This window comes from Phascolarctos cinereus, unplaced genomic scaffold (assembly GCF_003287225.1).
Source record: "Phascolarctos cinereus isolate Bilbo 61053 unplaced genomic scaffold, phaCin_HiC Scaffold_2;HRSCAF=192, whole genome shotgun sequence".
Taxonomy (NCBI): domain Eukaryota; kingdom Metazoa; phylum Chordata; class Mammalia; order Diprotodontia; family Phascolarctidae; genus Phascolarctos; species Phascolarctos cinereus.
The window spans coordinates 166,977,158-166,989,695 of NW_027555625.1; the positions used below are offsets into that span (position 1 = coordinate 166,977,158).

General features: G+C 37.3%; 1 protein-coding gene across 2 annotated transcripts in view; it reads right to left on the bottom strand.

The window, feature by feature from the left end:
* The window catches only part of BTBD3 (BTB domain containing 3), a 52,385-nt gene that overhangs the window by 10,837 nt on the left and 29,010 nt on the right, over nucleotides 1-12,538 (bottom strand). Inside the window, exon 2 of one of the 2 annotated variants that reach the window (XM_020986127.2) lies at nucleotides 53-311. In XM_020986127.2, coding sequence (XP_020841786.1) covers nucleotides 53-195 — 143 coding nt within the window. In that variant the 5' untranslated portion in view covers nucleotides 196-311. Of the gene's footprint in view, nucleotides 1-52; nucleotides 801-12,538 lie in introns of those variants that run through there. The other variant, XM_020986119.2, reaches the window with a different exon arrangement.

Below are 12,538 nucleotides of genomic sequence, written 5' to 3' on the forward strand. Positions count from 1 at the left end.
ACTTCAAATGAATATAAACTTTTAAAGTAAACAGAATGGTCTGTGTACTTACCTTTCTCTGATGGTGGGGTAAAGCCCTTGCCAATTAGGGGCCGGGATAGTATTATTGTTATTGAGATTCTGCTGGTGGTACTGCTGGACAGTAGTTGTACCGGAGTTGGCTGGCTTCTTACGGGGAAAAATATCAGCAGCCATCTTCTTCTTTTTTTTGGTCTTCAAGGTAATGATTTCATAGCAAACTGGTGGCAACTTGCTGCTGTTGCTGGTATTTGCCTTCTTGGAGCTTTTCTTGGACCTGTTCTTGACAGTTTCTGGAAGCATCAAAAAAAAGGTGAGACATTTCATGTTCTTTCCCTTGTCATCTACCATGAGGACCGTATGTCTGTCTGTGTAGCTATATAGCCTACATAGGTAAAATCATTAAGAAAAATAGAATGGATGCCAAGAATTTGAAAGTATGCAACAAAGCTGATATTCTGCTTCTCTTCCAGCGAGGCAAGGTGACCTTTTCACTATGATGAATAAGAAACTGGCTTTAAGTTTGATCCAGTACTTGATTTGTTAAATATATCTCCATTATGATTCTTGATTCTTTTATTTGCTTCTAAGAGCCTTTCTCAGTTTCCCAGATCACCTGAAAATGCTACACTGTGCAAAGAAGATATTCATAGAGCTGTAGCACTTGTTTTCTGAATTAGGTTAGCAAGATGTGCTTGCTGTAGCAGTGTGAGTCTGTTCAGCTGGCTGAAGTTGTGTGTTGAATGGATCCGACGAGAGTAGGTATTACAGCCCTGCAGATGGAGTCAGACAGCCAGTGCTTTGAGCCAATAGCTGAAGTCACCGACAATGATTGGACCAAGAAACACAGTGACACCTATTGTAATGTGCATAGCTCCTATATTAAAGGGACAGCAGTTGATTTTTCTTGCTCACTGTACATTCAAAAAAGAAACTACATACAGAGCACATTTAAAATGCAAGAAGTGAGTTTATCTCTATAGTGTTTTTTTTTCTTCTCCTCTATAGGCAGATAATCTTTTTCAGGGAAAAACAAATAGCACCAATTAACAAAGGACATTTTCTCCTTTTATTTCTACCAGAATAATTTTCCAGGCAGCATTTACTTCAGAGTATTTTAACACAATTCTCAAGCTTAAAAGGATTAATAGCAAAACCATATTAAACAAATTTATTGCAGGAACATCTTTTAATAGTCTCTTTTGATGCAAGTTATATTATTGTACAAAACAAGAAAGAGATGAGATCATGCATTTAGTTTTAATTTACTGTGTTTCTAGCTACAATAATGCTTGTTCATAGGAATCCCAAATCTCAACACATTTAATTAGAATTACTTATAGAGATCTGGTTGTACTACATCAGTTAAAAAAAACAACTTCTAAATGTGCAAATAATATGAGACAGATTACATTGATGTTTAAAGGCTGTAATTCACTGAAAATGCACAAGCTGGCATTATTTACTGGGTTCAGGCATTTGAAATTTAACTTAGAGTTGATAGTCTTATTTAGCTTTGTCATAAATTTAAAGCAAATTAATCAGAAGCTTTTAATATCAAACTAATAATAAGCTCATTTAAAGGATTAAGTGCTCTGCTGTTTTGTTTTGTTTTTAAATGACACAGGCAGGTTTTCCCAGCTTTGAGTCATAAAAATAAGAGCTACTGAATGGCTTATATCAGTTCAACATTCATTTCTGGCCACAGTAAGGGGAGAAAAAAGGAGTATTACAGTCAAAGCATCTGTTCTATATTCTTAACATGCTTATTTGTAAAGAGGAGCTGATGAGAGTAATTTAATCTTATCCCCATATTTATTTCGATTGTTTCCTCATTGGTTCATTCAAAGCACAAGCCATTTTCTATCTCTCTGTATCTCTCTCATCGTCACTCTTCTCTACTCCTTTGTTCCTTATTATGTCATCCTTATGAATAACCTACTAAAGATCATACAAAAAGCAGCAGTCACACATCATCTGTTCCTTCATTTCCCATCTTCCACACGAAAACTTATCTATATCCTTATCTATCCTCTTCTCTTTCACTCCAGAGGATGAGGTGGGCCCTCTTCCTTGCCAAGACCAGACCATCCGTTTGTACCCTTGATTCCATATCTTGTTATTTTACAAAACCTCAAACCATTCATCATTATTTCTCTCTCTCTCTCTCTCTCTCTCTCTCTCTCTCTCTCTCTCTCTCTCTCTCTCTCTCTCTCCCTCTTTTCTTCACAATCTTTTTTGTGACTTGCCTAAATATTGTGAGGTTTCTTCTGTGCTAACACACGCACATATATGTGCACACACAACACTTTCTGATCTGGGAATCCATTTGAATATCTTATATCTCTCCTCTTCTTACTGTTAGACTTCCAGAAACAATAATCCAAGTGATCTGCTGCTTTCATTTCCTCAACATGTACTTGTTTTAACCCTGCAAGGGCTTCAGAACCCACCATTTAATAAAAACTCCTAACTTTAAGATATCCAGTGACCTCAGTTGCTTAATCCAAAGACAGAACCTGATCAGGACTCATGTTCTCAATCTTCACCTTGACAGTTTCTCTTCCTTTGGCTTCCATGATACTATTCTTTCCTGGTTCTCCTCCTACTTGTCTGACTACTCCTCAATCATTTTTCCTAGTTCACTTCCTTTTCTTTTCTTTTTTTTTTCTTTTTCTTTCTTTCTTTTTTTTTTTGGTGAGGCAATTGGGGTTAAGTGACTTGCCCAGGGTCACACAGCTAGCAAGTGTCAAGTGTCTGAGACCTGATTTGAACTCAGGTCCTCCTGACTCTAGGGCTGGTGTTCTACCCATTGCGCCACCTAGCTGCCCCTCACTTCCTTTTTCTTTAACCCCTGTCTACAACCCTCAAAATCCCATTGGGATTCATCAGGTAAATGGGATTAAATAGCAGTGGCCAGAGTTGAAAATTCCTAATTTCTCTTCTGCCTTTAATTGTGGTAAGTTGAACTCATATTTTTTGACTGACCTTACTCCTTTGGATATTAAGCACTGAATTCCTGCAGCCTAAAACCTTCAGTCTTATCTCTTGCCAGTCCTTTTTCTTGGACTGTGCTGAGAGTTAGTGGTTTTAGTCTTATTCCTCTCTCTGACACTGCTTTCCATCTGTTCTTCCTTTGAGCCGCTTGGTTTGTTCACTTGATTCCAGGTCTTGGTTTTCTGCATCATCCTACCTGCCTTTATACAAGCAGGAATATTCCATCCTCACTGCCACTCCTCTGTAGACCTAGCTCTGAACCTACCAAGAAGCCAGATTTTTATGGACCAAATATAATCCCTAAGTGTATATATTCAACCCTCTTCTCTCTGTGTTCTTTTCCTTGATGATGTCATCTATTTTCATACTTTCAATAATCATTTTTTATGTAGAAGACTATCAGATTAACAAATCCAACTTTAATCTCTGAGTCCCACATTTCCAAGTACCTACTGGATACTGATTAGATGTCCTACCGACATTTCAAACTTAACATGTCCATAATCTGAATGCACCATTTCCCCTCTAAAATCTGAATATCTCCTCAAGTTCTCTATTTCTCTTGGCAGCATCATGTTACTAATTACTTGGTTAAAAATTTTAGTATTGTTGACTCTTCCCCTTTTTTCCCTCACCCACACACCTCATCAATTGCCAAATTCTGTTGAATCCATCTCCACCAATGTTTCTCACAACCAGTCCTTATTTTCAGCCTTTTAGTCCTAAAATAGGCCTACTGTAATGCCTATTGTAACCCTACTGATAGTTATTAGTCTATTCCTTCTCCAACCTATCCTTCACAAAGTTGCCAAAATAACGTCACTCCCCTCATCAAAAACATGGTTATGTATAATATAAAATATTAACTCCTTACCTTGAGACTTAAAGCCTTCAACATTCTGCTTTCAATCTACCTTTTCAGCCTTATTTCACTCAATTCTTGTCATGTACTCTACATTCCAACTAAGGCTGAATTTGACCTGCTCACTCTTATTCCTGTGTAGTCACTCAAGTGACTTCCTACATGACTGGGGATGTACTCTCTTCCTCATGTTTGCCTTATGAAATCCAACTCTTCCTTGAAAGTCCAGTTAAAATAACATCTCTCACACTGTTTTTCCTGATCTCTCAAGCTGGAATGTGGTGTCCCTCCTCATATTTCTTAGAGTATGTGGTTTAAACTTCTACTTCGCCCAAATCACTGTCTACTCTACATGATACTTACTAGGTACATGTCTCATCCCTACATTTGACTCATCTTTGTATCTCTAGTACCTAGAATTATGCCTTAAACATCTATGGTACTTAATACATCTCAAGGTGAATTGAAATTTTCCTAGATGCTAGGGTCTCCTGTTTTCATCATCATCACTACCATGGCAGTTTGTCAGACCCCACTACAAGAAATATTAGCAGTAGAAAAGTTTCTATCTTTTTTGGCTCACTGAATCATGGATAAAACCACAACCTTTGACGCAAACTTTTCTATCGCTGTTTGAAAGAGACTGAGTACTTCAGCTTATTTATTGGAACAAAACAAACATTCAGAACTGCCATACAAATGCAAAGAAAGGCATAGTTTCAGATGAGGCCTTTAAATAAAAATCCACACAAATATGAAGAACTTAAATCAACTACTCTGAAATTATATATCAGTACCAGTATCTAAGACATTTCAGGAAGTAAAGCAAAATATGTGAATCCTGTCTTAGCTTTGCATAAGAAAACCACAGAGTAATGTCTTACTTAACCAGAGGTTTTTTTTTTTAACACATGGTAGATATATATATCATAAGTTTGCTGAATTAAACTGGGCCAATTCAAATAATATGAAACAGACTTAAAAAAATCAGAAGGAAACAAAAAATAAAATGTCCCTAAGCACCAGTACATTATATTCACAGAAGTCCTCAGAACTTTCCTCACTCATTTTGTATGTCAGACATAATTTTTAGAGGCTCTAAGGTACTATCTAAATGATATCTCAGAGATCAAATCATCCATCCAATCCTGGTCATTTTACATATGAAGAAATGGAGGTCGAGTAAGTGACTTGCCCAGTGAAACCCTTGGGGGGGTAAATGGAAAAACCAGAAGTTGAATTCAGCTCCTCTGCCTCCAAGTCCAGATCTTTTTCCAGTGTATCAATTTTAATAAAGTTATTTTATTTGCCAGCCCATACTAGATTAGAAGAAACATCGGTAGTGGAAAAGAAAATCAGTCTTTCAGTCAGCTCAATGAATTCATTATTTGCCTTACCCACTTAGTTGCTGTGTATCCAATATCAAATCCCTTAAACTCTCTCAGCCTCATTTTCCTCATCTGTACAATTAATGCCTATACAATGTCTCTCTATAGAGTCTGTCCTTAAGTATGTATACATGAGACACTACAAATGGACAATGACATGGGCCTGGAATTGAACAAGTCAACACACCCTTTTTAAGCACCACACACACACACACACACACACACACACACACACACACACACACACAGACACACAGGCAAAGAACAGTCCCTGCTCTCAATAAGCTCACAGATTAATTGGGGTGATTACATGTAAACAACTATGTAAAAACAAGATACACAGAGGGTGAATCGGCAATAATCTCAGAAAGAATGCATGAGCATCAAGAGAGGCTTTTTGCAGAAAGTAGGACTTGAGCTGAAACCTGAAATAAGCCAGGGAAGCTGGGAGACAAAGATGAGGAGAATCCCAGGCTTGAGGAAAAGTCAATAAAAATGTCAAGATTCAAGGGATGGAGGGTCATGTATGAGCAACAGAAAGGAGGACAGTGTTACTAGGTCACTGAATATGGGAAGAGAAAACATGAAAAGATTCTAGATTCTTGAAGGTTATATCATCAAAGAACAAACTGCTGGCAAATCCAGTCAAGGAAGAATAGAATAACATGGACCTGGTGGCATATACTTAAAGTACAGCCCACCTACATTCAGAGAGGCTTATCCCTGGGCTATCACTAAGTAATGAATTCTTTCACAACAGCAAATCAAGAATTATTAATTTGTAAAATGTCAATAATTAGCATCAATGGAGAAGAGACCCACACTGACCAACCTAACAGACATTACTGAAACTGAATTAAAGTTTTTCTTGGAGAGCCTAGAAAAAATGAGAAATTACTACATCTGAAAAGAGGAAAAAAAATGTTAGTAAGCAAGTAGGGGGTGGAAAAGCATGTTATTCATTGCCATCATAAAATAAAATAAATATATAGAATATAGGGCATATAACTTTATAGCTAGAATTGATTTTTTTTAGTACATCTATTCAAACTTTATTTTATATATAAGAAAAATAAGACTGAGAGAGACCAATTAACCCTTATTTCTGAACACTTTCCAGGGGAGCATACTACTTCTCAAATACATTTTAGAAAAACCATTAAAGAAAGATCTAGAACTAACTAAATGGCTGGGCTGAAAAAAATGGTCATCAATAGTTGATTGTCAACTTGGAAGGAAATACACAGTAAAATGCCCCTGAGATGTGTGCTAAGCTTGTACAAACATTTTTGTCAATGGCTTAGATAAAACTAGATGGCGCACTTCTCAAGAGTGCAGACACACAATTGGGAGGAACAGAGTCAAGATCCAAAATAATTTTGACAATCTAGAATACTGAACTTAATCTAGTAAGATGAAACTGGGGGAGAGCTAGGTGACGCAGTGAATAGAACACTGGCCCTGAAGTCAGGAGGACCTGAGTTCAAATCTGGCCTCAGACCAAACATTTGACACTTACTAGCTGTGTGACCCTGGGCAAGTCACTTAACCCCAACTGCCTAAAAATAAAAATTTAAAAAAAGATGAAATTGAATATGGAAAAATGACAAGTCAAAAATCTGGATACAAAAAATTTCAACTTAACAAGTACAAAGATAGAGACACCATTAGATGGCAATTTGTCTGAAGAAAAGGTGCAGGGAGGAAAGTAGTAGATAGCAAGCTCAATTAGCAAACAGTGCAATACAGCAGCTGAAAAGCCAATATAAGATTACATTAAGAGAAGCCCAATTTCCAGCAGTAAAGATGCAAAAGGCCATCTGTACTCTATCCTAGTGAGACTCCATATTGAGTGCTGGTTGGTTTATGAGCACCACATTTTCAGGAAGGACATGAAAAAACTGGGAAATATCCAAAATGGTAAAGAATTTTAAGTCTAGGCCCTCTAAGTATCAGTGGAAGAAATCAAGGATATTTAGCCTGAAGAAAAGAAGATTCGGGGCAGCTGAGTGGTACAGTGCACAGAGCAGTGGCCCTGGAGTCAGGAGCACCTGAGTTCAAATCTGGCCTCAGACACATGATACTTGCTAGCAAGTCACTTAACCTCGATTGCTTTGCCAAAAAAAAAATAAAGAGAGAGGGAAAAGATTCAGCAGGAACTTGACAAGTGTCTTCAAGCACTGGAAGGAATTGTTATGTTTAATAGAGCCTTTTTTTTTTATTATGCAATCATATTAAACATATTTCCACGTTAGTCATGCTGGGAAAGAAGAATCAGAACAAAAGGGAAAATACACGAGAAAGAAAAAAAAATTGTGAAAATAGTATGCTTCAATCTGCATCCAGACTCCATAGACCTTTTTCTGTTTGTTTGTTCTTTAGGAAATTGGGGTTAAGTGACTTGCCCAGGGTCAGACAGCTAGTAAGTGTCAAGTGTTTGGTCTGAGGCCGAATGTGAACTCATGTCCTCCTGACTTCAGGGCCAGTGATCTATCTACTGTGCCACCTAGCTGCCCCGATAGCATTTTCCATCATTAGTCTTTTGGAATTGCCTTGGATCCTTGCATTGCTGAGAAGAACTAATTCTATCATAGCTGATCATTGTACAACGTGGCTGTTGCTGTGTACAATGTTCTCTTGGTTCTATTCACTTCACTCAGCATCAGTTCATGTAAGTCTTTCCAGGTTTTTCTGAGATCCACCAGCTCATCATTTCTCATAGCACAATAATATTCCATTACATTCACATACCACAACTTATTCAGCTATTCCCTAATTGATGGGCATCCCCTCAATTTCCAATTTTTTACTACCACAAAGAAAGCTGCTATAAATATTTTTATACATATGGATCCTTTTCCCTTTTTTATGATCTCTTTAGGATACAGATCTAGTAGTGGTATTGCTGGATCAAAGGGTATGCACAGTTTTATAGCCCTTTGGGCATAGTTCTAAATTGTTCTCCTGAATGGTTAGATCAGTTCACAACTCCACCAACAATGCATTAGTGCTCCAATTTTTTTTATTTTATCTTTTTTAATATGTTACTAATTTATTTATTTTTAGTTTTCAACATTTACTTCCACCAGATTTTGAGTTCCAAATTTTCTCCCCATCTCGTTCCTCCCCCTATCCCAAGACTGGCATGCATTCTGAATACCCCTTCCCCTAATCTGCACTCCATTCTATCTCTCCCCCCCTTCTCTTATCCCCTTCCCTTTCAATTTTCCTGTAGGGCAGGATAGATTTCTATACTCCATTTTCTGTATATCTTATTTCCCAGGTGCATGTGAAAACAATTTTTTTAACATTTGTTTTTAAAACTTTAGGTTCCAAATTTTCTCCCTTCCTCCCTCTGCACCCACCTTCATTGAGAAGGCAAGCAACTCAATACAAGTTATACATATGTAATCATGTAACATACTTCCACAGTAGTCATATTGTGAAAAACTAAGTATATTTCTCTTCATCCTATCTTGCCCATTTATTCTATTCTCTCTTTTGACCTTGTCTCTCCTTAGAAGTGTTTCCTTCTGATTACCCCCTGCTCTCTTGTCCCCTTTCTCCTCTATTTTCCTGTAGGGTAAGATAGATTTCCATATCCAGCTGAGTGTGTATGTTATTCCCTCCTTTAGCCAAATCCAATGAGAATAAGATTCACTCATTCCCTCTCACCTTTCCCCGTTTCCTCTCCACTGTAAAAGCCTTTTCTTGTCTGCTTTATGTGAGATAATTTGCCCCATTCTACCTCTCCCTTTCTCCTTCTCCCAGTATAATCCTCTCTCACACCTTAACTTTTTTCTCCAGACACCCCCCTTCATCTTCAACTCACCCTATGCCCTCTATCTATCTATCTATCTATCTATCTATCTATCTATCTATCTATCTATCTATCTATACATATAACTTTTTCCCTCCAACTACCCTAACAGTGACAAAGGTCTTATGAGTTACAAATATTATCTTTCCATGCAGGAATGTAAACAGTTCAACTTTAATAAGTCCCTTATGATATTACCTGTTTACCTCTTCATATTTCTCTTGAGTCTTGTATTTGAAAATCAGACTTTCTATTCAGCTCTAGTTTTTCATCAAGAATGCTTGAAAGTCCTCTACTTCACTGAATGTCCATTTTTCCCCCCTGAAGGATTATACTCAGTTTTGCTGGGTAGGTGACTCTTGGTTGTAATCCTATCTCTTTTGACCTCTGGAATATTATATTCCAAGCCCTCTGAGCCCTTAATGTAGAAGCTGTTCAATCTTGTGTTATTCTGATTGTGTTTCCACAACACTTGAATTGTTTCTGGCTGCTTGCAATATTTTCTCCTTGACCTGGGAACTCTGGAATTTGGCTACAATATTCCTAAGAATTTCCTTTGGGGATCTCTTTCAGGAGGTGATCATGGATTCTTTCATTTCTATTTTACCCTCTTTCTAAATATCAGGGCAGTTTTCCTTGATAATTTCTTGAAAGATGATGTCTAGGCTCTTTTTTTGATCATGGCTTTCAGACAGTCCAATAATTTTTAAATTCTCTCTCCTGGATCTATTTTCCAGGTCAGTTTTTTTCCAGTGAGCTATTTAATACTGTTTTCTATTTTTTCATTCTTTTGGATTTGTTTTACAGTGCCTTGATTTCTCATAAAGTCACTAGCTTCCAATTGCTCCATTCTAATTTTTAAGGAAGTATTTTCTTTAGTAATCTTTTGGACTTCCTTTTCCATTTGGCCAATTCTGCTTTTTTAAGGCATTCATCTCTTCATTGGCTTTTTGGAACTCTTTTGGCATTTGGGTTAGGCTATTTTTTAAGGTGTTATTTTCTTCAGTACTTTTTTGGGTCACCTTTTAGCAAGCTGTTGACTTGTTTTTCATGATTTTCTTACATCACTCTCAGTTTTTCTCTACTTCTCTTACTTGCTTCTCAAAATCCATTTTGAGCTCTTCCATGGCCTGGGGCTGATTCATATTTTTATTGGAGGCTTGGGATGTAGAAGCTTTGACTTTGTTGTCTTCTTCTAGTTGTATATTTTGATATTCTTTGTCACCAAAAAAAGATTCTATGGTCTGACTTTTTTTGCAAAGTTTGTTCATGATCCCAGCTAATTACTTGAGTTATAAACTCTTTGTTAAGGTAAGGGTCTGCTTCCAGTGTGGAAATGTACTGTCCCAAGCTTCAGGGGTTTTGTGCAGCTGTTTTCAGAGATACTTTTAGGAACCTGTAAATTTTCAGTTCTTCCAAGGTGATATGATAAGGGGCGAGGTGTTTACTCCTTTCCTGGCCTATGCTCTGGTCTGTGAGTTACCACAAGCACTCTTTTCTGCCTTGGAGGAGGATTTTATCTGTACCACCACTACAAGCTCCACTGCACCAGCACTCCTCCCCACTCCAGGACCACCCCTCAGAACTGTGACCTAGATCCAAGCATGGGCAAAGCAACAGAATCTTGCACCACCAAAAAGATCCCTGGAATCCCCCTCTGATCAGCCATTCGATTCCCCCTCAGTCTATGAGCTGAGGGCTCAGAAAGTAGCCAGTACCCCAGGGCCACACATGGGGCCTGGGGCTGAGACCAAGCTTCTCTCTCACCACAGTCATGTAGCCTTCCAAGTATATAGCCTTTCACAAAATCTGCAAACTTCAGAGTTGGAAAGAATCTCAGTGGCCATGTAGCCCCACCCAGACCCCATAAAAGACTCCTTCTGCAACACACCTGATAAATGGTTATCTAGCCTTTGCTTATACTTCTCTCTTTCCCAGCACTTTCTCCCAAACAATCTCCCATTCCCCTTTGCTATAACTTGAATTGAATAAGGTCTAAAAGACATGAATCACATAAAAAAGAAGAAAAAACTATTTGCTTTCATTCAAAAATCTTTATGTAACCTTAAGAATATATCAAAAGTACTCTGACCAACTTAAAAACATTAAACACATGCAAGATGATAGCAGTTGTGTTACAGATCAAGAGTTATACGTCCCTCTAGATGTAATATTTTATACTGTTTCTGCATTGTCAAAATTGGGTTTAAGGAGAAGAGGGGAATGGAAGCCTATGAGCTAAAGTAAATTAAACTTACTGTTATCTATATTATATCTAGATTTTACGTTTTTTTGTGGATAATTACTATATTATACTTCTTCCTTCTCCCTATACTGCCGGGGGTACTGATTTTCATGGTTGCTTCAAGGGTATGTTTTTAATAGCTAATAAAATGATGTCCCAAAGGAATTTAAATTTCCATGAGTGTGAATTTCTCTACCAGAAAAAAATACTATTTAAAAGCCACAGACAAAGTGTCTAGTTCAAACAATTAAGTATTAACTTGGGTACTGCCTATTCCTACTTTGATAAAGAAGTTAGGCAATAGAGATGAATATGGAATCTTTTTTGGTTGTTTCTCAGCTCTCAATTTCTAGGTCAAATGAAGAAATCTGGGTGACTAGTTTAAAAAAATAAAATCCAAAATAATAATTTGACTTTGAAAAAATCAGTCACAGAACATGCTGTCATGACTAATAACCTGAGACATACAGATTTATAGTACTTAATTATAACTGGACAATATTCAATAGGACAAGTTCAAGATACAGCTTCAAGGATAGAGGATACTCTGTATGAAAAGCAGTGTAATGTGGGAGAAAAATAATAGCCCTGGAAACATAACATAGATAGTTTCTCCATCCAAATAATGGGGAAGTGGACTAGTTGAACACTAAAGTAGCTTTTCAGATACCTGGAGTCAGGTAGACGAGTTCAAATCTGTCTTCAGACACTGACCAGCTCTACTACCCTGGGCAAATCACTTAATTTGTTTACCTCAGTTTACTCATCTGTCAAATAAGGATAATAGCATCTACCTTACAGGGCTGCTGTGAGGATCAAATGAGATAATATTTGTAAAGAACTTAGCACAGTGTCTGGCACATAGTAGATACTACTTATTCCCTTCCTCCTTTTCAGGTCTCAATCTTTGATGCTAAATTCTGATTCTGTTACTTATATAATCATGTGACTTTGGATGAATTACTTCATTCCTTTGAGCTTCAGTTTCCTCATCTGTAAAAAAGGAACAACTAATACCCACACAACCCACCTACCTCATAAGGTAAGAATCAACTAAGATGATGCAGATGTATGAAAGTACTTTGTAAAAAGAAAGCGCTATAGAAATATTTTAAATAATATATTTTTTAAAGGAAACAAAGTCCCAAATTAGTACCAATTGTTTTCATCCCCCCCTTTTTCATAAACAAACCTCAAACAGACATCAC